The 25,926-nt window shown below is 49.3% G+C and overlaps 2 protein-coding genes and 1 long non-coding RNA gene across 11 annotated transcripts in view; 1 reads left to right on the top strand and 2 right to left on the bottom strand.

Moving 5' to 3' along the window:
- Nucleotides 1-6,355: 6,355 nt before the first annotated feature.
- LOC138745883 (transcriptional enhancer factor TEF-1) overlaps nt 6,356-25,926 on the top strand; it is a 210,723-nt gene continuing 191,152 nt past the window's right edge. For 3 of the 9 annotated variants that reach the window (XM_069903349.1, XM_069903364.1, XM_069903368.1), the window contains exons 1-2: nt 6,356-6,575; nt 10,559-10,701. The gene's annotated coding sequence lies outside the window, so the exon portion shown is untranslated. Of the gene's footprint in view, nt 6,576-10,442; nt 10,702-24,007; nt 24,418-25,926 lie in introns of those variants that run through there. The other 6 variants (XM_069903415.1, XM_069903387.1, XM_069903424.1 and 3 more) reach the window with 4 other exon arrangements.
- Nucleotides 6,560-10,723, bottom strand: LOC138756901 (uncharacterized). Its single transcript, XM_069923327.1, has one exon. The coding sequence runs from the start codon at nt 10,721-10,723 to the stop codon at nt 6,560-6,562; it is 4,164 nt and encodes a 1,387-aa protein (XP_069779428.1).
- Nucleotides 10,784-25,194, bottom strand: LOC138745928 (uncharacterized). The gene is made up of 3 exons (XR_011346599.1): nt 25,103-25,194; nt 24,342-24,510; nt 10,784-10,853 (listed from the first exon to the last, which is right to left on the bottom strand). It is a non-coding gene; the product is annotated as an uncharacterized lncRNA (long non-coding RNA).

The following is a 25,926-nucleotide window of genomic DNA, read 5'->3' as shown; positions in this document are numbered from 1 at the left end:
TGTGAGGGAGGGAAGGATGAATTTGTGGAGTAAGTCCATGTAGGTTGGAAGGGCTATTGTGAGAGGTACTTGCTGGAGAGCAAAGATTCATTCTACTGGTTCCAAGGGTGGTGATGTGAAGAAAGAGTTGGCAGAGTAGTCTACTACATTGTGAGAGGCATAGATAGGTGGGCAGCTAATACCAGAAGACATTTGTACAAAGTAAGAGGAGGAAAGTTTAGGGGAGACATGAGGGGTAAGTTGTTTTATGCAGAGAGTGGTGGGGGCCTGAAATGCATTGCTGGGATTGGGGTGGAGGTGGGGGTTATGGGTGTGAGGTAGGGAAGGCTTAGATGATTGAGTAGGTTTACATAGGTTGTCACAACATTGCAGGCCAAAGGGCCTGTACTGTGTTCCCTCCCACACCTGGCTCCACTTGTCCATCAGCCCCTCCCTATCCTGATCCACCCACACCAGTTTTGATCGCATCGGAGGTTCAGATCTGGAGTTCGAGTTGTCAGTGATTTGGATCGAAGTCTGTGTGGCTGCGGGGGCTGGAGGGGAATCCATGGATTCAATGGCTCTGAGGGGACTTTCTTTCTCTGACTGTAAGGGGCACCTGGCAATTTCTGCTGATGGCGAATCTTTGCCTTATTGAAGACTGAATGCAATTTAGTGTAATATTACATCTGTTTTATTATATCCTCAAGGACCCTCACCATGCCCTCTCCTCACTGCTACCATCGGGAAGAAGCCTGATGTCGAACACCCAACGGTACAAAAACAGCTTCTTCCCCTCCACCATCAGATTTCTGAACAATGAACCACAGACACCGCCTCACTTTCTCTTCTTTTGAACTCATTTATTTTTACAAATGTAATTTATAGCAATATTTACACCTGTGACACTGCTTCAAAACAATGAATTTTGTGATATGTTCATGATTCAGACAATAAAAGAATCTTGAATTTCTCACTTGCTCTCCCTCAATTTAAAAGTTATTGTATTAACCATAATTCCCCTTCTGAATGTCATCATTCCATGACCATATTAATCAATCACAGTGGATGATGAATCCATAACCTGTGGTTAGGTTTCTTGTGTCACATTAGGCTTTCTGTTATCACGCTTCTAGTGGGATGCACATTAATGTTGATGTTAACAACAATAATTTCATTAAATCAGCCCTGATGTTTCTTATTATAACATCATGATCCCAGTCAAGGGTTTGGATAATTACAATCATGTTGCATGAATAATTATTTAAATAGATCTTTTTTTTTTCATATTTCCCAGAGAGTAGATGGTTTCTGTTGTTGCTTTAAGATACAACAATTACACTGCATGTTATGTCGATATGAGAGGATTCTGAGGGCGCTGATTGTGTCGGAGGTCCAGATCTGGAGCTTGGGCTGCTAATGGATCGGACTGAAGCCTGTGTGGCTGCGGGAGCTGCGGGAGCGCTGGGGGCGAATCAACAGACACCCGGTGGCACTGAGGGAACTCTCTTTTGCTTCTCTCTCTCCCTGACTGTAAGGGGCGCCAGGCAACTTCTGATGGTGAATCTGTCTGCCTCACAGCAGACTAAAGCCAATTTTGTGTAATATTACACCTATTTTATTACATGACAGTAAAGAAATCTTGTATCTTGGACATTACATTATTTGGTACTTTAGAAGAAGAATTAGAATTTATTGTCACGAAATTCGGTGTTTTGCGGCAACTTCACATATGCAAATGTTGCTATAAATTACATTTAAAAATAAATAGATTAGTGCAAAAAGAAGGGAAAGTGAGGTGGTGTCTGTGGTTCATTGGTTCAAAAATCTGATGGCGGAGCGGAAAAAGCTGTTTTTGTACTGTTGGGTGTTCGTCTTCAGGCTCTTGTACCCCCTTCTCAATGGTAGCAGTGAGAAGAGGGCATGTCCTGGGGTGGGAGGGGGGGGGGGTGAGGGTCCTTGAGAATAGAGACTGCTTTCTGGAGACACCGCCTCTTGTAGATGATTTACACGTAATTAATATTGCAATTTATTTTGTTGCACTAATATAGTCTGGAATAAACTGAAACTTACTTTTAGGGTCATAGACTTACAGGGCATAAGACAATAGGAGCAGAAATAGGCAATTCAGCCCATCGAGTCTGCCCCATTACTTAATCATGAGCTGATCCATTTTCCCATTCAGCCCCACTGCCCGGCCTTCTCCCCTTAACCTTTGATGCCCTGGCTAATCAAGAACCTGTCAATCTCTGCCTTAAATACACCCAATGTCCTGGCCTCCACAACCACCTGTGGCAACAAATTCCACAGATTAACCATGTGAAGAAATGCTAACACATTTTGGTTCTAAGAGGATGTCCTTCAAACCTGAAGTTTTGCCTTCTTGTCCCAGACTCTCCCCTGGTTAAAAATCTTTCTGCACTAACTCCGTCCATGCCTTTTAATATTCAAAATGTTTCAATGAGATTCCTCCTCATTCTCCTCAATTCCAACGAGCCATCAAGCTCTCCTCACAAAACAACCCTTTAATTTCTGGAATCATCATAATGAACTTCCTTTGAACCCTCTCTCGCGTCGACAGCCCAAAGCTGCTCCAAAACTCTAAGTCTCGCCAGTGTCTTATAAAGCCTTACGTCGTCACATCCCTGCTCTTCTATTCCTCTTGAAATGAACGCCAGCATTGCATTTGCCGTCTTCACCACCGACTATACCTGCAAGTTTACCTTCAGACAATCCTGCACGAGATCTTCCAGCTCCCTTTGCATCTGGATATTTTCAATTTTCTCCCCATTTAAAAAATAGTTTGCCCATTAATTTTTTTCTACCAAGGTGCATGTCCGTACACTTTCCGACAGAATCATCTTGTCCACACCTATCAAGTTGTGCACTGAAGCTCGTCCCATTTACTGCATTTGACCCCATATCCCTCTCTCAACCGTCCCAATCCACCCGTCATTTAATCAGGTCATTGTACCTGTGTAGAGCTCGTCAAAAGAACCAAAGACTTGTTGATCCAAACCAAGGCTTTTATTAGTAAAAGACAGGAGCTCTTCACAGGTGGCCGACCAGTCTGGAATGATCCGACCTGGCTAGGGACACAACCCTTTAAGGCCCAGACAATAGGCGTGGCTTAGCTCTCAGCCAATCGCTGTAAGCACAGTCTAGATACAGTAATGATATACACTATGTCCATTGGTGATAAATCTGTACTATCACATTCACCCCTTCTTGGAGAACTGACCCTGGAAAAAAAAACAAAAAACGAGGGAGAGAATGAAAGGAAGGGGTAGGTCAAGGACTGTAGCGGTCAGGGGGTCTGACCATCCGGCGTGACTGCCGTGGTGCCGGGATTGGGGTCACTGGAGTGGTTTCGCCAGCGGGCTCGTCGGGTGCAACTGCTCCGTCGCTCAATTCCCCAGTCGTGTTGTCAGCAGGGTGGCCCGGGTCGTTGGGGTGCTGTTGGTCCCTCTGTTGCGGCACGGGGCCTGGGGAATAAAGAGTTGGGGAAGGTTGGGTTGGGGGGTTTACTGGGTCTACCGCGTCCTGAGCTAGGTCCCGCAGCCTTGGTTTGGATCAGCAAGTCTTTGGTTCTTTTGACGAGCTCTACAATTTTATTAGCAAAAGACAGGAGCTCTTCACAGGTGGCCGACCTGGCTAGGGACACAACCCTTTAAGGCCCAGACAATAGGCGTGGCTTAGCTCTCAGCCAATCGCTGTAAGCACAGTCTAGATACAGTAACTATATACACTATGTCCATTGGTGATAGATCTGTACTATCACAACCTGATTATACCACTTCCTCTGGCAGCTCATTCCATGCACCCACTTCCCTCTGTGTGAATAAGGTACCTCTCAGATCCCTTTTTAAATCCTTACCCTCTCCATGCCCTCTAGCTTTAGACTTCCCTGAGCTGGGAAAAGGCTGAGTATTTTTTACAGAAGTGGAAGTTGGGCTTCCACCTTTCCAAACCACGCTTGATCAGAATGCTATTTGGACCCCAAGCTTGCCATCAGCATCCTCATCTATTCCGGTCCTGAGACCTGGTTTCCAACAACTTGGGGAGGATCCTCCGAGCCCCATTGCCAGATCACTGCTGCGGTCTCCTGTGTAGGCTCCTCTCCCAGACTTGGTGGGGGGGGGGGGGGGGGTGGGAGGAATGTTCTCCCGATCTGGTGCCCTGTGCCGGCCCCCAGAGCCATGACCCTTGTGGTCTGAGCTGCTGAACTAGGACACTGCCATGTTACACATCCTGAATTGCCCTTGGATAGATGGAGGGGAGCTCTCTTCTTGAATGGCTGCACTCGTTGAGGTGTGGGGAGACCCACGGTGCTGTTAGGGAGGGAGCTGCATGATCTCCCAAACCAAGATCATGGGTGGGTTGGAGGCAAATTCCAGGTAGGGTCGCTCTCCTTAAATAAAGATACCGTGCTGGCAATAGAGGAGAATTTGTACTTGCTGAATATTTTGTTCTCTTGAACTGTGTTACTATTTGTTACTAATTATATCTAAGCTGTAATGACACGTCTGTTCCTTCGAAAGTACCATGTCTTATTTCTTTGTGCTGGACCATGAGTAAACAGATTAAATAATGCTACAGTGTATTGGCCACTCCAGCAATGCAGCTCGGTCTCCGATTTTGAATTTAGAAGGTTTGAACCTTGCTCCAAAATTGGCATTCAGAAGACATTTGGTCTAATGTAAAACAGGAAAGTCTGCAGACACCGTGGCTAAAGGAAAAACACAACACTGGAGAAACTCAGCAGGTCAGACAGTGCATGTTATAGAGCAAAGATAAAGATACAGGTGGTGCGCACAGTAATCACGTCGACATAATGGAGTGATTAAGTGGTTTTAATTACCAAAAACCTGAGTATTACTGATACACAACTTGGCCAGGTTCCAGGTACAGGAGTAAATACGCTGGAGAAACTCAGCTGGTCTCGCAGCATCCATAGGAAATAAAGGATATCCAACATTTCAGGCTTCATCAAGGTATGAGTAAAAAGCAGGCAGGTGCCTGAATATAAAGGTGAGGGTGGGTGGGAGGAGGGCAGAAGGAGCAAGGGGAGGAGTGCAGGTCAATGGGCAAGAGGTCATAGATGATGATGGATCAGAGGGCAGGAGAGAAAAGCTGAGAATTAATCAGGAGAGGGAAGTAGCTTGGTGAATGAGGATCCCTTCCACCCTGCATACATCTTTCAGCTGCTCCCATTGGGGAAGAGATACAAGGAGTATCAGAGCCAACAGAGGAGCAACTTCATGCTATGGGCAGTGAGAATGCTGAATGACCAAAGGAACTGTTCACACAACTCATTTGTATGAAGCAATATTAATTAATTTATTTGTATAGTTAAAATACTTGTCCTGTGTATTATTTGTCTGTACGTGTGTTATATCTACAGTCAGATGATGTATAACTGTAGAGCTGGAAGAAAGAAGACAGGGGGATAGGGAAAGAGGAAGATGGGGGAGCAGGGGTCCCGTACGTCTGCCAACATCTTTCCATGCCTCAATGAAGACCTCAAGCTTGAAATATTCCTTATGCATTTTTGATCTTTGCTCCATAAAGAAAACTGTTCGACCTGGTAAGTTTCTCCAGATTTGCGTTTTTATTTCAATCACAGTGTCGACAGACTAACCTTCTACATTTTACTGGTTTACATTTATTTGTTTACATGTATACACTGTGTACAGTTTGTTTTGCACTGCCAATAAGTAATAATTCTATCTGGCTCGCAGGAAAAAAATAATCTCAGGGTTGGATGTTTTTTTCTTTCTTTGGCTTGGCTTCGCGGACGAAGATTTATGGAGGGGGTAAAAAGTCCACGTCAGCTGCAGGCTCGTTTGTGGCTGACCAGTCCGATGCGGGACAGGCAGACACGGTTGCAGCGGTTGCAAGGGAAAATTGGTTGGTTGGGGTTGGGTGTTGGGTTTTTCCTCCTTTGCCTTTTGTCAGTGAGGTGGGCTCTGCGGTCTTCTTCAAAGGAGGCTGCTGCCCGCCAAACTGTGAGGCGCCAAGATGCACGGTTTGAGGCGTTATCAGCCCACTGGCGGTGGTCAATGTGGCAGGCACCAAGAGATTTCTTTAGGCAGTCCTTGTACCTTTTCTTTGGTGCACCTCTGTCACGGTGGCCAGTGGAGAGCTCGCCATATAATACGATCTTGGGAAGGCGATGTACTCTGACAATAAATCTGATGGACTCACAAATCACCATGGAACTACACGTCCCAGCAGCCAGCGCGGCGGTCCGGCACATGCGTCCTCACCTGTTTCTCCCCCCCCCCCCCCCGGCAACCGGAGGGATGGATGACGTAGCCGCTCCCCAGCAGCCCCCCCTCCCTCCCCGGCGGAGGGCGGCAATGCGCAGACTCGAGCCTGGCGTTCATCTCATTCCAGTTCTCATTCCTGGAATTCCTGCGAGCGCTGCGCCTTTTCCCGGCTCCCAACTCAGTTCAAACAGGCCGGCCGGCAACCCCCCCCCCACCCCACCCCCCCCAAAAATACCCCCTCCCCCCCAAGTTGGCCAACTCCTTCCCCCCCCCCAACCCATGTAAAAGCCACCATGCATGTGTAAGAGTTAGACCAATCCTGAGGTGAGTTGGTGCCTTCTTCTCTGGGAAACAATGTCGCTGATTTTGGCAACAATGTCGCCCCTTTCTTGGCAACAATGGGGCTGCTGTGTCGCCGGGAGTAGGGAGAGCGGGGCCGGAGGTGGGGGGGTTGCTGGTCCCGAGGGCTCCGGGTGTCCTCGCAGCGGACCGGCTGCCCCGCAGCACCCGGGCCGTGGCACGGCGGCCGTCGCCAAGTCCCTGGCATTTTTCACATTCTCCCCCCCCCCTCCCCTCCCGTCGGTGCAGCCCAACTTCCGGGCGCCAGAGAGGGAGGGAGAGGGGGCGGGCTGCGGGAGAGACGAGCGGGCTGTAATTGGGGGGGGGGGGGGGTTCGGGATGGAGGAGTCCGGGCTGAGGGGGGGGGGGTCGGAATGGAGGAGTGCGGGGGTGGGGGGGGTTCGGGATGGAGGAGTGCGGGCTGTGGGGGGGGGGGCGTTTGGAATGGAGGAGTGCGGGGGTGGGGGGGGTTCGGAATGGAGGAGTGCGGGCTGTGGGGGGGGCGTTCGGAATGGAGGAGTGCGGGCTGTGGGGGGGGCGTTCGGAATGGAGGAGTGCGGGCTGTGGGGGGGGTTCGGAATGGAGGAGTGCGGGGGGGGTTTCGGGATGGAGGAGTGCGGGCTGTGGGGGGGGTTCGGAATGGAGGAGTGCGGGGGGGGTTTCGGGATGGAGGAGTGCGGGCTGTGGGGGGGTTCGGGATGGAGGAGTGCGGGCTGTGGGGGGGTTCGGGATGGAGGAGTGCGGGCTGTGGGGGGGGTTCGGGATGGAGGAGTGCGGGGGGGGTTTCGGGATGGAGGAGTGCGGGCTGTGGGGGGGGTTCGGAATGGAGTGCGGGCTGTGGGGGGGGGGTTCGGAATGGAGGAGTGCGGGGGGGGTTTCGGGATGGAGGAGTGCGGGCTGTGGGGGGGGGGTTCGGAATGGAGGAGTGCGGGGGGGGTTTCGGGATGGAGGAGTGCGGGCTGTGGGGGGGGGTTCGGGATGGAGGAGTGCGGCCTGTGGGGGGGGGTTCGGAATGGAGGAGTGCGGGGGGGGTTCGGGATGGAGGAGTGCGGGTTGTGGGGGGGGGTTCGGGATGGAGGAGTGCGGGCTGTGTGGGGGGTGTTCGGAATGGAGGAGTGCGGTGAGGGGTTTCGGGATGGAGGAGTGCGGGCTGTGGGGGGGGGTTCGGAATGGAGGAGTGCGGGGGGGGGTTTAGGGATGGAGGAGTGCGGGCTGTGGGGGGGGGTTCGGAATGGAGGAGTGCGGGGGGGGTTTCGGGATGGAGGAGTGCGGGCTGTGGGGGGGTTCGGGATGGAGGAGTGCGGGCTGTGGGGGGGTTCGGGATGGAGGAGTGCGGGGGGGGTTTCGGGATGGAGGAGTGCGGGCTGTGGGGGGGGTTCGGAATGGAGTGCGGGCTGTGGGGGGGGGGTTCGGAATGGAGGAGTGCGGGGGGGGTTTCGGGATGGAGTAGTGCGGGCTGTGGGGGGGGGGTTCGGAATGGAGGAGTGCGGGGGGGGGTTTCGGGATGGAGGAGTGCGGGCTGTGGGGGGGGGTTCGGGATGGAGGAGTGCGGCCTGTGGGGGGGGGTTCGGAATGGAGGAGTGCGGGGGGGGTTTCGGGATGGAGGAGTGCGGGCTGTGGGGGGGGTTTCGGAATGGAGGAGTGCGGGGGGGGTTTCGGGATGGAGGAGTGCGGGCTGTGGGGGGGGGTTCGGGATGGAGGAGTGCGGGCTGTGGGGGGGGTTCGGGATGGAGGAGTGCGGGGGGGGTTTCGGGATGGAGGAGTGCGGGCTGTGGGGGGGGTTCGGAATGGAGTGCGGGCTGTGGGGGGGGGGTTCGGAATGGAGGAGTGCGGGGGGGGTTTCGGGATGGAGGAGTGCGGGCTGTGGGGGGGGGGTTCGGAATGGAGGAGTGCGGGGGGGTTTCGGGATGGAGGAGTGCGGGCTGTGGGGGGGGGTTCGGGATGGAGGAGTGCGGCCTGTGGGGGGGGTTCGGAATGGAGGAGTGCGGGGGGGGTTCGGGATGGAGGAGTGCGGGCTGTGTGGGGGGGGTTCGGAATGGAGGAGTGCGGTGAGGGGTTTCGGGATGGAGGAGTGCGGGCTGTGGGGGGGGGTTCGGAATGGAGGAGTGCGGGGGGGGGTTTAGGGATGGAGGAGTGCGGGCTGTGGGGGGGGTTCGGGATGGAGGAGTGCGGGCTGTGGGGGGGGGGTTCGGGATGGAGGAGTGCGGGCTGTGGGGGGGGGGTGTTCGGGATGGAGGAGTGCGGGCTGTGGGGGGGGGGTGTTCGGGATGGAGGAGTGCGGGCTGTGGGGGGGCGATCGGAATGGAGGATTGCGGGCTGTGGGGGGGGTTCGGGATGGAGGAGTGCGGCCTGTGGGGGGGGGTTTCGGGATGGAGGAGTGCGGGCTGTGGGGGGGGGTTCGGAATGGAGGAGTGCGGGGGGGGTTCGGGATGGAGGAGTGCGGGTTGTGGGGGGGTTCGGGATGGAGGAGTGCGGGGGGGGGTTTCGGGATGGAGGAGTGCGGGCTGTGGGGGGGGGGTTCGGGATGGAGGAGTGCGGGCTGTGGGGGAGGTTCGGGATGGAGGAGTGCGGGCTATGGGGGGGGGGTTCGGAATGGAGGAGTGCGGGGGGGTTCGAGATGGAGGAGTGCGGGTTGTGGGGGGGTTCGGGATGGAGGAGTGCGGGGGGGGGTTTCGGGATGGAGGAGTGCGGACTGTGGGGGGGTTCGGGATGGAGGAGTGCGGGGGGGGGTTCGGGATGGAGGAGTGCGGGGGGGGGTTCGGGATGGAGGAGTGCGGGCTGTGGCGGGGGGGTTCGGGATGGAGGAGTGCGGGCTGTGGCGGGGGGGTTCGGGATGGAGGAGTGCGAAGGGGGTTCGGGATGGAGGAGTGCGAAGGGGGTTCGGGATGGAGGAGTGCGGGCTGTGGGGGGGGGGGTTCGGGATGGAGGAGTGCGGGCTGTGGGGGGGGGGTTCGGGATGGAGGAGTGCGGACTGCGCGGGACGGAGAGGGGGAGCGGGACGGAGAGGGAGCGGGCTGCGCGGGACGGAGAGGGGGAGCGGGCTGCGCGGGACGGAGAGGGGGAGCGGGCTGCGCGGGACGGAGAGGGGGAGCGGGCTGCGCGGGACGGAGAGGGGGAGCGGGCTGCGCGGGACGGAGAGGGGGAGCGGGCTGCGCGGGACGGAGAGGGGGAGCGGGCTGCGCGGGACGGAGAGGGGGGAGCGGGCTGCGCGGGACGGAAAGGGGGGGGAGCGGGCTGCGCGGGACGGAGAGGGGGGGAGCGGGCTGCGCGGGACGGAGAGGGGGAGCGGGCTGCGCGGGACGGAGAGGGGGAGCGGGCTGCGCGGGACGGAGAGGGGGAGCGGGCTGCGCGGGACGGAGAGGGGGAGCGGGCTGCGCGGGACGGAGAGGGGGAGCGGGCTGCGCGGGACCGAGAGGGGGAGCGGGCTGCGCGGGACCGAGAGGGGGAGCGGGCTGCGCGGGACGGAGAGGGGGGGGAGCGGGCTGCGCGGGACGGAGTGGGGGGGGAGCGGGACCGGGCTGCGCGGGTGGGGGGGGAGCGGGAGCGGGCTGCGCGGGACGGGGGTGCGGGAGCGGGCTGCGCGGGTGGGGGGGGGAGCGGGAGCGGGCTGCGCGGGACGGGGGGAGCGGGAGCGGGCTGCGCGGGTGCGGGAGAGGGAGCGGGCTGCGCGGGTGGGGGAGAAGGAGCGGGCTGCGCGGGTGGGGGAGAAGGAGCGGGCTGCGCGGGTGGGGGAGAAGGAGCGGGCTGCGCGGGTGGGGGAGAAGGAGCGGGCTGCGCGGGTCGGGGGTGGGGGAGAAGGAGCGGGCTGCGCGGGTCGGGGGTAGGGGAGAGTGAGCGGGCTGCGCAGGGCGGAGTGGGTGTAGCGGGCTGCGGGAAGAAGGGAGCGGCGTGCTGGTTCTAACGTGCCGAATTGCGGGCTTTTCTCCCACACAATCATGGCCCTCTCTGTGTTTCCTGCCTCCATACAGGAGCAGGGAGAAAACCCGGTGGAAGCAACGGAATTGGCGAGCCTGTCGCTTGTGCTCGGGGGTGGGGGAAAAGAGGTCGCTGCTGCCGGCCCCACGCCCCGCCGACTTGTTGCGGATCCCAGCGCCCCTCCCTCCCTCTTTCTGTGAGTAACTCAATCCCTGCATCAACTTCTCTCTCCCTTTAATGTGCACCCACGTTCAGTCAATATTGGCTTAATTCTGACGTAAGGGTACAATGATTTCACACACACCTCTGCAAATCTCAGCCTTCCACTTCTTTTATTTATGTTGTTGCCTGAAAGAAAACACGAGTTGCTCAGTATTTTGTAGTTGTGGACAAAGTTACAGAAATAATAGCGTTCACAATTATGCTAATAGGGTATATTTATTACGTGTGCGCATTCAATTCCACCGACTTTGTAACATATTCTTGAACAAATGGGAAGTTAAATTAGGTGGCTAATTTAGTTACAAATGCAGACGCCTCGATCGTTTATCTACCCTCTTGAGAATTGTAAAATAACTCAGTACAGTGAAGGAGGCTACAGATGAGCCATGATGATTGTTGTACATGTGTAAGATTTTATTGAAGTTGATTACTTTTTTTGGGGGGTGTGGGTTACAGATCTGGTAGTGTTATTGGCGTTGGGCTGGATGGTCGATAGAAATGTGCCAGACATGGTTTTTTTTTTTCAGGGTCCATCTGGGGAATTCTGGAAACTAACTTCTTCAAACCAGTTCATTTTCTGAAACTGTTTATATCAGTGGGATTAACTCCAAGAGATAGATTCACAGCTCTCACAATATATTGGAAAAGCTTTTCATGATGTGGATTACTTGTATTTTAACACATGTGGATTACTTATATTTTGGCAATGAATGTCTAGATGTTTGAGTGGTGAAAAAGCTGTCTTGAAGGTTATGAAATTTCTCAAATATCTTTCAGAAAAGGATGCGTTGTTGCAATTTGCAGGATAACGTTTTACATAATTTAAAGGATATTGTCTCATTAGAAACACTATAAAATTTGAACTTTCATTTGTTTTCTTTTTTCCTCTCTGATCCTAGTCAATAATATTTCAAATTATAAAATAAATCTGCTTGTTCTTGAGACAGGGAAAAAAAAATCTTTCATGTGAAGTTCAGACGCTTGACAGTTGTACCATGTTAGATGTCTGGTTTTTGCATCAAGGACTGAACTCTGAAATGTTATTGTATAATGTGCATTGTGCAAATGCTGCTTATCAGCCAGATGGAAGCAATTCCATCCATTAATTAATGTTTCTGCAGTATGGTCAGTATCACAATTATTGCTCTTTCATTTTTCACAAAATATATTTTTGGCTCATACTTGTGGATATTTGGGCATTACAGTGTATTAGTCTGTGTACTGGGAATGGTGAGACTTGGATTTGGAAATAATTGTGAAATCCCATTTATTCAAAAAGTGTGTTTTGGCATTTAGATTGAAGTATTTGAGAGCATTAATGTTCTGAGGTTGCAGAAACTAAATATTTTTTAAAAATTACTTAAATAGTTTAAAAATATTGTGCATCTTTTAAAGAAATATTCTGTCAAACTCTCGGTGTGTGTATTCCACTACCGTTTTGTTGGCTGGAAGTTGTTACGTTGACCATGTAGTTGCACCTCAGTTGCAGATCCACTCTTCGTTGTGAAGACGTGTTAAATTCTGTTCACTGCAAAAGTAGCTTTGTTTGTAGTGATGTGAAACTTGGACCCCCACCCCTCCCCTCCCTTTATGTTTCAGTATTCTTTAACTGGTGTTCTCCCTGTGTCTCTGGGTTGCAGAGCTGTTGGCTCAGTTAGGGATGGGCATTCAATGACAGCCTGAAGCAGCACAGATGACTCCATCATAAGCCCACTTGGAGTTTGCAAGCTGCTATCCCAAAAATTTGAGATAAAGAATAAAGTTCTCTCTTACGGGATTTTCCAAGAAAGTAAATTATTTTGTCAATGCTCATTTCTAGCTGAGTGCACTAAGGACGAGGTTTTGCAAAACACACTGCTGTTCAGGAGTGACTTTTATTTGTGTATTTGTTATTGCACTACCTGCTGGATTAATTGACTTGCCCAGATAGCACACAAAATGAAGCTTTTCATTGTACATGACCTCCACCCTGTGATGTAAGGGTCAATATGTTCAACTTAGTTTTCAGATGTTATTTAATTTAAATTTAGATATTCAGCACGTTAACAGGCCATTTCAACCTATGGGCCTATGCCGCCCAATTACACCAAATTAACCTACAGCCCCTGGTATGTTTTCAACAGTGGTGGAAACCAGAGCCCCTGGAAAAAAACCCATGCAGATAAAAAGAGAATGTACAAACTCCTTGCAGACAGTGGCGGATTCAAACCCACATCCCGGTCGCTGACGATGTAATGGTGTTTCGCAAAGTGCTGTGCCAATCATGCCACACTGTGGAGTCAATTTCAGTTTTATTCTCATTTCTTCTTGTGTTGGTTGGATAATCTTGTAATCCAGATTCCTGACTATCACAGAGGAAAAACAAAGGAAAAACTTTGTGTACATTACAATAAATGGAATCGAATCTAGCATCCACATGGAACTAGTATCCTTGATGATGAGTTCATTGTCATACACATTGTACGATGTACATGTGTGCTGACATTCTTGCTTGCTGCAGTTGAACAAGTACTTGTAAAAGAAAAACTATACTAGTAAACTAATTGAAGTTAAGAGACATACAAAAGATAGATGTAAATATTCACAGTTATCTGAGTGAGAGTGCAGTCCCTGATGAGTGCATCAAGAGCCTGATCACTGTTGGAAAGAAACTGTTCTTGAACCTCGAGGTGCTGGACTTCAGATTTCAGTACCTTCTACCTGAAGGTAGTAGTGAGAAGAGTTTGTGACCAGGGTGATGGGGGTCCTTTGAAGTTGGCTGCCATCTTGAGACAGCGCCTCATGTCAGTGTCTCCAATGGGTGTGAGGTCAGAGCCTGTGATGGATCTGGTTGTGTTTGCTGCCTTATGCATTCCTGGACACTCAAATCCCCCATCCAGACTGTGATGTTACCAATCAGTTTTCCTTCCATAGAGAACCTGTAGAAGTTTGATAGAGTATTTGACAACATCCCAAACCTCAGACTCCCTGAGAAATAGTTGATGCTGAATCTTCACTGTTGCTTCATTGTGCTGGCTCCAAGAATGGTCTTCTGAAATATGGACATGCAGAAACTTGAAGGTTCTGAGTCTCTCCATCTCTGTCCCATCATTGTGGACCAGTGGTTTTCCAACTTTTCTTTAAGTAATCCCTATGCCATCAGTGCTCTGTGATTAGTAAGGGATTGCTTAAGGTGGGATATGGGTGGAAAGAAAAAGGTTGAAAACCGCTGTTTTAATCATACCTAATTGACTCGTTACGTGCACGGTTTCAGAATTCCAAAGGAAATGGGCCAATGACAATTTTTCTCAAGCAAAATATTTCAGTAATAATTGGGTCTAGAGCAGTGATTCTCAACCTTCCCTTCCCACTTACACACCACCTTAAGCAATCCTTTACTAATCACAGAGCACCGATGGCATAGGGATTACTTAAAGTGGTATGTGAGTGGAAAGAAAAAGGTTGAGAACCATTGTTGTAGAGGGTGCACAGTCCACTGAGATAATCACTCACCATCCAGGTAATTATCCCATTGTCATTCAGCCCATCAAGCCTGTGCAGACATTGTTAGGTCATGGGTAATTTATCAGCTTGCATTCTGGTACCCTCCACATCTTTTACTGAACCACAGCTCATAATCAATTTTGATCTGCCTCCTCAGGGGAGGCACCATTTCTGGAAATGAGAGTTCAAGATTCTCTTTTGCCAATGTGAAGAGGTGCCTCTTGGCAATGCATTCCACTGCTTCATTGGTCAGAGAAGTCCAATGTTCTCTGGGAGAGGCAGTTCCACCTCATCTGTCTTAAATCTGCTCCCCTGAATATTGAGGCTTTGTCTCCTCACTACTCTCTACTTCTATATGATTTCAGATTCATTGTCAGAGTCCATATATGACATCACATACAGACCTGAGATTCTTTTTCCTGTGGGCAAGGCAGAATTACCACTTATTGGCAGTTCAAAAAAAAACTACACAATGTATACTTGTAATGAAGGTGTGTAAACAAACTGTGCAATGCAGAGAGAGAAAAAAAAATCAGTGCCCAAGTAAGAGTCCTTAAATGAGACCCTGATTGAGTTTGTTGTTAAGGAGTCTGATGGTGGAGGGGGAGCAGCTGTTTCTAAATCTGGTGGTACGAGTCTTGCGGCACCTACACCTCTTTCCTGAGGGAAGCAGCGAGAACAGACCGTGTGCTGGGTGATGTGGGTTCTAGATGATTGCTACTGCTCTCCCATCTATCTCCTCTATTTTACATTTTAAAAAAATGTAAATTTAGACATATAGCATGGTAACAGGCCATTTCAGCCCACTAGTTCGTGCTACCCAATTTACACCCTATTAACCTACACCCCTGGTACATTTCAAATGGTGGGAAGAAACTGGAGCACCTGGAGAAAACCTGCACAGACACGGGGAGAACGTACAGACAATGCGGGGTTCAAACCCAGGTCTGGTCCTGATTGCTGGTGTTGTAAAGGCGTTGTGCTAACCACTACACCAATTGTTGCCTTTCAGAATTATTCCCTTCATATTTTTATATCTGATTTCCCCCCCGCCCCATCTTCCAGTGAGTGTAATCCCAGCTTGTCTCTCCCCCTGAGATAATGCCTTCATTAGGGCAGCTCGGTTGGTGTAGCAGTTAGCACCAGCTACTGGTGTTCGAATCCTGCTCTGTCTGTAAGGGATTTGTATATTTTCCCCCCATCTCTGCATGGGTTTCCTCTGGGACCTCCAGTTTCCTCCCACCGTTCAAAATGTACAGGGGGTTGTAGGTGAATTGGGTGTACTTGGGTGGCACAGACTCATGGGCCAGAAGGACCTGTTATTATGCTGTATGCCTAAACTTAAGATTTAAAATTTTAATTTAATATTATCCAAGTACCTGGTTATGATTAACCACGTTGCTGTGAGTCTGAAATCTTGTGTGCCAGACTGGTCAGGAAGGCAGGTTTCCTCTGGAGTTTGGACTGAGTGAGTGTTTCCGGCAGTCCAGTAGATGTGTACTTGTTATTTAGAATGCCTATTTGTCCCAGACTCTAGCTTCCCCAGCTGGTTCAGAAAGGTTTGAACCTGGTTGTCAGTGTTTGGAATTAAACATATTTTCTCGTAAATGTTCAAATTCTGTTTTGTCATTTTAATTTTTACAATCAAATTAAGTAGCAGTTCAGGAGGGGGTTATTCAGCCCTTTTTCCTGTACTGTCCTTTAGAGAGAACTCTGGTCTCACTCTCATGTCCCCAGCCCTGCCAAGTTTTCTTTTTCAAATATTTCTCCACTTCCTCCTTGAAAGTTCAAGTTTATTTGTCACATTATACCTGCCACAGTGTGAAGGTTTCTTCTGCGAACAGTCTAGCAACTCAGGCATGTGTGCATGTATGAGAGCACTGTTGGGTTCATTCTGAGGGGAAGAAGCTCGTTGAATCTGTTGGTGTGCTATTTTCCACTTGAGCCTTTTTTCTCTACAGGAAGAGAGAGTGTAGCCAGGGTGGGATGGGTGTTGGCTGCCTTTCCTGGACAGTGGGGGATGGAGGGTCAGGGGCATTTCTGTGATGTCCTGAGCCATGTTGACTCCCTCCTGCAGCTGGGTGAGATTTTCTTTTTGGGTGCAACAGCTCCTGCTCCACACCGTGATGCATCCAGCAAGTCTGGTGGAGGCTGCTCCTTGTCTTTTGGGCACCGCCTTCTCCAGCAGATGCCAGTCGTGACAGCAGAGTGTGTTGGTATCGCAGCAGAAGATGTAATCTACAGGAACCGAGAGGGTTTAAATGCTGGAGACAAGCCAGTGAACTGAGCGTGGGCCATGACACCACAGACCAATGAATTAATCTCGTCAACAGTCTGTGTTTGGTGCTCATGCAGTTCCTATTGCCGTTTTATTCTTTGACAGCTGGCTTTAATATGTGTGAAGGACGACTCAATAACACTGGGCCACTGTTTTACTCCCCTGGACCTGTGTCTCTGTTGACTTCTGGCTCTGGTGGCCCAATTTCAAGGTCTGTTGCACTCGAATTTGATTCCAATAAAGAGAATACTGGGATATATTGGTTCAGCTCGTGAACGGTCCTTCAATGTGACTAAAATTCATCATTCTCACTGATGCTTGTTCAGTGTGGTATAAATCAGAATTTATTGTCATGAGCATGTCATGAAAATAGTTGTTTTGTGGCAGCATTAAGTGCAAATATTGCTATGAAATTACATTTAACAATAAATAAAGCAGTGCAAAAATAAGAGAAAATAGTATTTGTGGCATGAATTGAAGTTAGGGGTGAGAGATGGGCTTTTTAAAAAAGAAAGCTTTTTTTTTGATTTACTGAGTTGTAACTAGTGTATCCAGAATTGAATCCATGGTGTATCAAGTTTCCTATGCACAGCTAGCTGCCTTGTAAATGGCAGAGTATTTGATCCATGACTAGGAATGGTGCTCCAATCTATTTATCCCTTACAATGCCTTGGTTTATTAAATCCTGAAGCAATGTAGCAGAAAAAAAGTTCAACGTTTAAAAGCAAACATTTTGCTGTAAAGGGAAATCTAAGCAGAACTTATTAAAATTCAATATCTTAAAACATTTATACTGGAAGAGCAGTCTTCATGTATTTTGTGCTGTCAACTTAGCAACAAAGTGGTTTTACTACAAATTACAACGTTTAAAAAAAACTTAAAAAGAATTAAGAAACTCCTGATGTGTGGGCTGGAAAATCTGGATATTATGCTGCTTTGCTAATTGAAAACTCTCGTGTCTAGATGGATTTCCAGACCTTGTTTTTAAAAGAAAAAAATGTGTTGTTTGTTTGCATTCCGTGTTTTGTACAGCTTCATTATCAATACCACAGCAAATAGATTTGTTTCTTGACCTCTGCCCTGGCAAGACGGTAAGAATTAAATCTGTTTATTGGGAGTGGGAAGGGGTGGGGGCTGGAAAGATTGTGGTGGTGCTGTCAAAAATGGATTGCAGTCAGGCTTCTTACAACCAGAGAGTTGTTTTTATTATAGATGGAGGGACTATAGTGACAGCCCGACTTTTATTTGATGAATAATTGCTTCAAGAAATATTTTGTGCTTAATTTATTGTTTGTTCTTAGGATCTAATTATTTTGGGAATTTGTGGTTAATTATAAGTTATCAGATCTGAGAATTTTAAACATTTTTGAATAAGTAATTACTCAGTATTTGAAAAATATATATTGGCAGCTATCATGTTGTATCTAGCTAGCTTTTAGCTGACCTCTGGGTCTTTGGCATTGTCTGCCAGTCAAAGGGAGAGATTTTGGGGTAATCCATGGGACACCATTAAATGTTCATTTTCCCATGAGGTCCAGAATTAGCACATCCTCATCTACTGAATTGTGTGGAAATGCTATTTGTGGGATTGCATGGTGTTAACTAATGCATTCAATTAAACATTATTCCTTTTACACCCTCTTACACAAAGAGACAACATTCATAGAATTATTAAGAGATGTTCATGTACAAATGTTTTCAGCCTTTGCTCTGATGAACAAAGGGGGCAATTTGGTTATTTGGAAATGTGTAAATTGGTGTTTGATTATTTGTCAATATAGGTTGTCAAAAGAAGATTGGGTTGTAGTTTTTGGTGTTTGCTAACATCAATTAGGTGGTATTATTTGTATGTGCTTTCCATATCTCTGGATTTGCTGCTTTGTTTATTGGTCAGATACCTAATAGAGAAGGGTTCTTCTACGAGCAGTCTAAGAAGTTAGGTCCAATATTTATGACCACAAGATATAGGAGGAGAAGTAGGCTCTGTTCTGCCATTCAATCATGAGCTGATCCATTCTCCCACTCAACCCCACTCCCCCCACTGCTTTTGATACCCTGACTATTCAGATACCTATCATTCTCTGCCTTAAATACACCAAATGACCTGGTCTCCACAGCCACCCATGGTTGCAAATTCGAGGTTCACCACTCTCTGGCTAAAGAAATTCCTCCACATTTTTTTAAATGGGAGGCCTTCAGTCCTGAATTTGTTCCCTCTTGTCCTTGACTCCCCTACCATAGTAAACAACTTTGGCACGTTTACTCTGTCCAAGCCTTTCAATATTCTAAATGCTTCTGAGGTTCCCACCTCATTCTTCATGGAGTTAAAATTAAACAAAAATAAATTAGTATCAAGCAAAGGCACTGCTGTGCGGTTCGTTCAGGAGCCTGATGACTGGGGAAACTCTTTAAGCCGTTTGGAGTGCTCTTTTACACTATTGTCATGAAAATAGTTGTTTTGTGGCAGCATTAAGTGCAAATATTGCTATGAAATTACATTTAACAATAAATAAAGCAGTGCAAAAATAAGAGAAAGTAGTATTTGTGGCATGAATTGAAGTTAGGGGTGAGAGAGGGAGGAGGGAGAAGGGGGTGTGATGGGTCCTTAAGTGTGTTGACTGCCTTTCCAAGGGAGTGGAAGAAGTAGATGGAAGTTGTCTCAAAGATCAGAATTGGGTTTATTGTCCTGAACATGTCATGAAGTTTGCTGTTTTGTGGCAGCAGTTTTGTGCAATACAATGCAAAAATTACATTTACCTAAATATACTTATTTGTGCTGATTTATTTGACTACTTTAAATAACCATTTAAGTGACAAAAGAATCAAATGTGAGCTGATGGGCATGAGAGAAGATAGGGTTCAGTCTGCTGGCATTTACTTGATGGGCCAAATGGCCAACATGTGTGTCTTAATAAGTAATCGATCAAATACTTTTCTGCCATTATCACAGTTCTGTTTGTGGAAGGTAAATTGGCTGCCATGCTCTTTCTATTGTCAGTACTTCACTGGGCTGGAAATGCTTCAAATGGGCCACTGAAGGTACTATTCAAAATGCAACTCTTTATTTCTGGTCCAGCATTCCATTCTCTTTCTAGATTGAGAACAGAAGTTGCATGTAGATTCCCTCCCCACCCAAAAAGAGAAAAATCCTTCCGTATTTGGCATTCAAGCAGTATGAATGTTTGTTAATGGAACATAGTGGTCATGGAACCAAGGTGGATAGTTGGAGTTGAGATGAAGACAAGCCATAGTCATCATGTCCCAGAGAGCTCGCTGTCTACTCCTGTCCAATGCTCATTGAACAGTAAATACATTGCGTCAGGGTTAGAAACCATTTTGTAAAATGCGAAAGTCTGCGGACATCGCAGTTGAAGTAAATACAATGCTGGAGAAACTCAGCAGATCAAACCGTGTACTTTATAGAGCAAAAATAAAGATACAGAACCAAGGTTTTGGGCTTAAGCCCTTCATCAAGGAGTGACTTTTTAAAAAAAAAAAAGATTGAGTGAGAACAAGTGCTGCTAGGCGGAGGAGAGTGGTGATGGAGGGTGACTGGTTAGGTCTCTTGTCAAGAGAGAAACAAAGTGCTTTGAGACTTTCTGTATGGGGGGGGAGGGTGGAGGTGTAAGGGGATTGGATCATAGTGAAAATGAGGTGGTCAAGTTCAGGGAATTTGAAGTCATTGAAGAGAAGGAGGGCTTGTGAGGAATCGTAGATGTAGATGGTGTGTATAGTCAAGGTAAGATGATACTAGTTTGGTGGGCAAGAGCAAGCAGAAATAATGTGTCTAGCCAAATGATTGGGTTTATGCATCTTAGGTAAAAGGTAGAACATGGCATTGCAAGGATAGGAAACAATGATTACCTTGATATAGTGCTCAAGCCCGAAACATTAGTTATGTGCCTTTATCTTTGTTAGTACCCTGTTTGACCTGCTGAGTTTCTTTAGCATTGTGTTTTTATTTCTAGAATCCATTTTGCTCAGTTGCAAATATGTGGATAATTTAATGTGGACAATATTCTCTGCATATTGAGTTAATAGATTATTTGGCTTGGCTATAAAAGACTTCTGAGGTCTTGTTTGATTTTTCTTGTTCCGCTCTGGTCCTAATTCAGTACAGTTTTGGGGTGGGTGGGGAGAAAAATGACTGGAATATTAATTTTTCTACCATGCAAATCTAACATTCACAAAAGGTGGTTTGGCATTCTTAGAAGCTGCACTTGATTAGATACAAACCCGATGATCTTTGAAGACTGCAAGAGGCATCATGTTTATGAAGAGGTAATAAATGGGATTATATGGCTATTTGGGCCTCTGAAATTGTCTACCACATTAGCTCAGACTGAGCTGGGTAATCCCCCAGAGCTTGAGGTGGTTGTGAATGCCATATTTTCTTGTGTAGGAGGAGTAATTTGGCCCATCAATCCTGTGCTTGCTCTCAGAACATTCTCATCATGTAACCAATTCTTTTATGACCCCTTTGTATTCTCCTGCCCAACCCACCTGCAATCCAGGATAATGAACCTACCAAACTGTAGGGATGTGGGAGGAAATCTGTATGGTTACAGCGAGAGCATGCAAACTCCACACAGACAGTGCCAGAAACCGGGAAGCGAGATGTAGATTATTTTGAATATTGGGCCAGATTTTCTTCTAAGTCTGTGGATGGGGCATCTACCAGCTGATCTACAGCTGAAGGAAAGTTAAACGATGAATGCAAATGGTTTCAAACCGAGTAATGGCTGGATTTACTGGTGGAGCACAGATCACAGAAGATGGAACGTTGCAGCACAACTAAGTGTTGTCACAACAACAACCTTGCACTCAACATCCGCAAAACCAAGGAGATGATTGTGGACTTCAATAGGAAGTCAGGAGAACACAACCCAGTCCTCATCGAGGGCTCAGGTCAAGAACTTCAAATTCCTGAGTGTCAACATCTCTGAGGATCTGTCTTGGTGCCTCCATGTCGATGCAATCACAAAACGGGCTCGTCAGTGGCTATACTTGGTGAGGAGTTTGAGGAGATTTCGTATGTCACCGAAGATTATTAGAAATTTCCACAAGTGCACTGTGGGGAGCATTCTGACCGGTTGCATCACTGTCTGGTACAGAGGTGGCAATGCACAGGACAGGAAAAGGTTACAGAGAGTTGTGAACTCGGCCGGTGCCATCATGGCTATCACTCCATCGATGACAACTACGAGAGGCGGTGTCTCAAGAAAGCAGCCGCTATCCACGAGGACCCTCACCACCCAGGTCATGCCCTCTTCACACTGCTATCATCAGGAAGGAGCTTGAAGATGAACACCCAACAATACAAAAACAGCTTCTTCCCCATCGCTATGATTTCTGAATGGACAGTGAACCACGCCTTTTCCTCACCCTATTTATTTATTTATTTGTTTGTTTTGAATGTAATTTATGGCAATATTTCCACTACCGATGCTGCTGCAAAACAACAAATTTTGTGACGTGTTTGTGACAATAAATTCTGATCTGAGTACAGGCTCTTCGTAAATCCAGATGTTCTGGATTTCACACTGAGTTCCAGGTCCTAGAGTACAAAAACAGACTTGGACCTACTGTGCCACGAGGGGGATCTATACTAATTCCATTTATTAGCCGTCTATTTAGTGGCAATTCAAGTCTAGATACCACTCCTCGTTACGGGCACACAGGAGTCCACAGACACTGGACTCTGAAGCTAAGCACAATTTGTTGGAGGAACCCAACAAGTTGAACAGAGCAGTCGATGTTTCTGGCTGAAACCCTTCATGGCTGGGGATGTGGTGACGAGAAGCCAGCATAAAGACTTTTAACATCTAAAAACTGGCACCCTTTGTCTGATCTACCACTCCACCCTGTGTATCTCAACTCCCTCCATCTGACCCACTGTTTTTTATTCCCCCCCATCTCAGATCTTCTTTCTCTGTCCTTCCTGGTTCACCAATCCTACATTGGCCCTTAACTTCCTCTCCCATGCTGTCCTCTTTATGCTGGGTACAGTGACCAGTCACTCTGGCGTGAAAAGAGTGCTTCATTGGATAAGGGATAAGGGCTGTAAATGCAGGTCAAATAGCTTTTGTGGAAAGAGAAACTTTTCTGCATGAAACAAAACTGGTTTCTTCCCCACACCCCCCCAGTTGCTGCCTGACATGCTGAGTTTTTCCAATTTTTGTTTATAAGTTTCCAGCAACAGGAGTAGATAGTTTTGGATGTTTTAGGATATCTTGAAAAGGATGTGAAAGTTGCTCTAAAAATGCTTTACACAATAGATTGACTTCACAAGTAAAGGATGAGGGGGTGGTGGGGGACATTCTTGGGACATGAGAGGTGCTATGGAAATGCACAGTTGATTTGGTTTTGGGGTATTGCTGAGTTGGTAGATGGTGCATATGTGCAACACCTGATTTTTTTTTCCCATCTGGGTACTCCAGCCAGATGGCATTAACATAGACTTCTCCGGTTTCTGCTAACCTGCTCTCCCCTTTCCAGTTCTTCTCCCTCTCTTTCCTTCACTCAGCCATCCCTCCTCTCCTTGATCCCTACGGTCCCCTCCCTCCCTACGGTCCCCTCCCTCCCTACGGTCCCCTCCCTCCCTACGGCCCCCTCCCTCCCTACGGCCCCCTCCCTCCCTACGGCCCCCTCCCTCCCTACGGCCCCCTCCCCTCCCTACGGCCCCCTCCCCTCCCTACGGCCCCCTCCCCTCCCTACGGCCCCCTCCCCTCCCTACGGCCCCCTCCCCTCCCTACGGCCCCCTCCCCTCCCTACGGCCCCCTCCCCTCCCTACGGCCCCCTCCCCTCCCTACGGCCCCCTCCCCTCCCTACGGCCCCCTCCCCTCCCTACGGCCCCCTCCCCTCCCTACGGCCCCCTCCCCTCCCTACGGCCCCCTCCCCTCCCTACGGCCCCCTCCCCTCCCTACGGCCCCCTCCCCTCCCTACGGCCCCCTCCCCTCCCTACGGCCCCCTCCCCTCCCTACGGCCCCTCCCCTCCCTACGGCCCCTCCCCTCCCTACGGCCCCTCCCCTCCCTACGGCCCCCTCCCCTCCCTACGGCCCCCTCCCCTCCCTACGGCCCCCTCCCCTCCCTACGGCCCCCTCCCCTCCCTACGGCCCCCTCCCCTCCCTACGGCCCCCTCCCCTCCCTACGGCCCCCTCCCCTCCCTACGGCCCCCTCCCCTCCCTACGGCCCCCTCCCCTCCCTACGGCCCCCTCCCCTCCCTACGGCCCCCTCCCCTCCCTACGGCCCCCTCCCCTCCCTACGGCCCCCTCCCCTCCCTACGGCCCCCTCCCCTCCCTACGGCCCCCTCCCCTCCCTACGGCCCCCTCCCCTCCCTACGGCCCCCTCCCCTCCCTACGGCCCCCTCCCCTCCCTACGGCCCCCTCCCCTCCCTACGGCCCCCTCCCCTCCCTACGGCCCCCTCCCCTCCCTACGGCCCCCTCCCCTCCCTACGGCCCCCTCCCCTCCCTACGGCCCCCTCCCCTCCCTTTACGACCACACCCCTCCCTTTACGACCACACCCCTCCCTTTACGACCACACCCCTCCCTTTACGACCACACCCCTCCCTTTACGACCACACCCCTCCCTTTACGACCACACCCCTCCCTTTACGACCACACCCCTCCCTTTACGACCACACCCCTCCCTTTACGACCACACCCCTCCCTTTACGACCACACCCCTCCCTTTACGACCACACCCCTCCCTTTACGACCACACCCCTCCCTTTACGACCACACCCCTCCCTTTACGACCACACCCCTCCCTTTACGACCACACCCCTCCCTTTACGACCACACCCCCCCACCCCGACTCTTTTCTTCGGGTGCCTGTCAAAATTTTTCCATACCTTGATGAGGGGCTCAAGTCTGAAACGTTGATGATGTATTTTTACCTTTGCTACATAAAGGACACTGTTTGACCTGGTGAGTTTCTCCAGCTTTGCGTCTTTAACCAGTGTCTTCAGATTTCTGCGTTCTAATTGGTGCTTTCTTCATCCTGAGCTTGAAGCTGGCATCCTATACAGAAAGTACATGGACAGCCTGTAGCACATGTCAAATGCCTCCATTAACATGAAGAACCTTGAATGTTGTTTTTAAAGGCTGCAGTAACTCAAACTGAATTACCAAGTATATTCAGACTTGCACAGCTCTCTCCGAAGAACAATTAAACTCTGCTTGACCTCGGGCTGTTTACTTAACGGTCTGACTTCTGAGGCCTTAATAATGCACAGATCCACCATAGCAACCGAAAGAAGTACTGTATCCTCACAGCCAAGATTGCTTTGTTAATGCAGTTTTTAAAAATATTTTCTCAAGTACTGATTGTAAGCTTATGTTTATCAGCAGTAAAGTGACTGGAATGGGATCAACAGTTCGAAGCACTTGCCACGACTTTATCTTAACATTTAAATTTAAAAAAAATTATTGGGTTTTTGCCAGCGTGATGCAGTTCTGGATGGGAGGGGTGATGGGCTTGAAATAATTAGTGCAGAATTTTGGAAAATATTTCTTCATCAGAAATTCAATAGTGAGCAGAACTGACACCCTGAAGGGGTTGTCAAGGCAAGTGCATGGTGTGAGAATGAAAACCAGAGGAGCTGATATCTACCTGGTGGAATGGGAATCATCTGATCAAGGAGACCTCTGTGAGCCAGGACCCCCAATTAGCATGCGGCAGGGTGCAGGAGGGCAACTTGGTGCAGCAATTGCAGAAGCTCGATGTGCAGGAGCTGGCGGAATCTGGGCAGCAAACGATCCGCTGGTGGAACTCAGTGGGGTCGAGCAGTGTCCGTGGGAGAGAAAGGCTGAGGTTTCTGGACGGATTCCTCACTGGGGATGTGGAGAGGAGAAGCCAGTCCAATGACAGTTGTGAAGAAGAGTTCTGGCTTCCGATGCCGATTGTTCCTTTACTATTGCCATTGCGGTTTGATCTGCTGATTCTCTGGCAGCCTACGGCCAATTGCAAGAGCTCTGTGGGGAAAGGCCACCATCACTGGTCCTGTTACTACTGGACACAGGACCTGGAACCTCTGTTTAGTGCAATTTGGGCATCGTGTTTAGTACAGACACATGGGCCGAGGGGCCTGTTCCTGTTCTGTCCTGTTCCACACATTTCAGAATTTAATGTCACAAACTCGTTGGACAGCAGCATTACTGGTCCAATGTATTGCTATAAATTACAGTTTAAAAAAAAAATTGATGCAAAAGGAAGAGAAAGTGAGCAGGTGTCTGTGGTTCATTGTCCGTTCAGTAATCTGATAGCGGAGGGAAAGAAGCTGATTTTTGTCCCATTGGGTGTTCATCTTCAGGCTCCTGTACCTCCTTCCTGATGGTAGCAGTGAGAAGAGCCCATGGCCTGGGTGGTGGGACCTTGAGGATTGAGACTGCTTTCTTGAAATACCTCCTCTTATAGATGACTGCCAAGCACCGACT

This window comes from Narcine bancroftii, chromosome 1 (genome assembly GCF_036971445.1).
Source record: "Narcine bancroftii isolate sNarBan1 chromosome 1, sNarBan1.hap1, whole genome shotgun sequence".
Classification (NCBI taxonomy): Eukaryota; Metazoa; Chordata; class Chondrichthyes; order Torpediniformes; family Narcinidae; genus Narcine; species Narcine bancroftii.
Note: the sequence above shows the minus strand (reverse complement) of the source record. Positions and strands in the feature narration are given on the sequence as shown.

Bases quoted from the DNA above. Each gene is read 5' to 3' on its own strand.
- LOC138756901 (XM_069923327.1), bottom strand. From the start codon at position 10,723: ATGCAGGGATTGAGTTACTCACAGAAAGAGGGAGGGAGGGGCGCTGGG.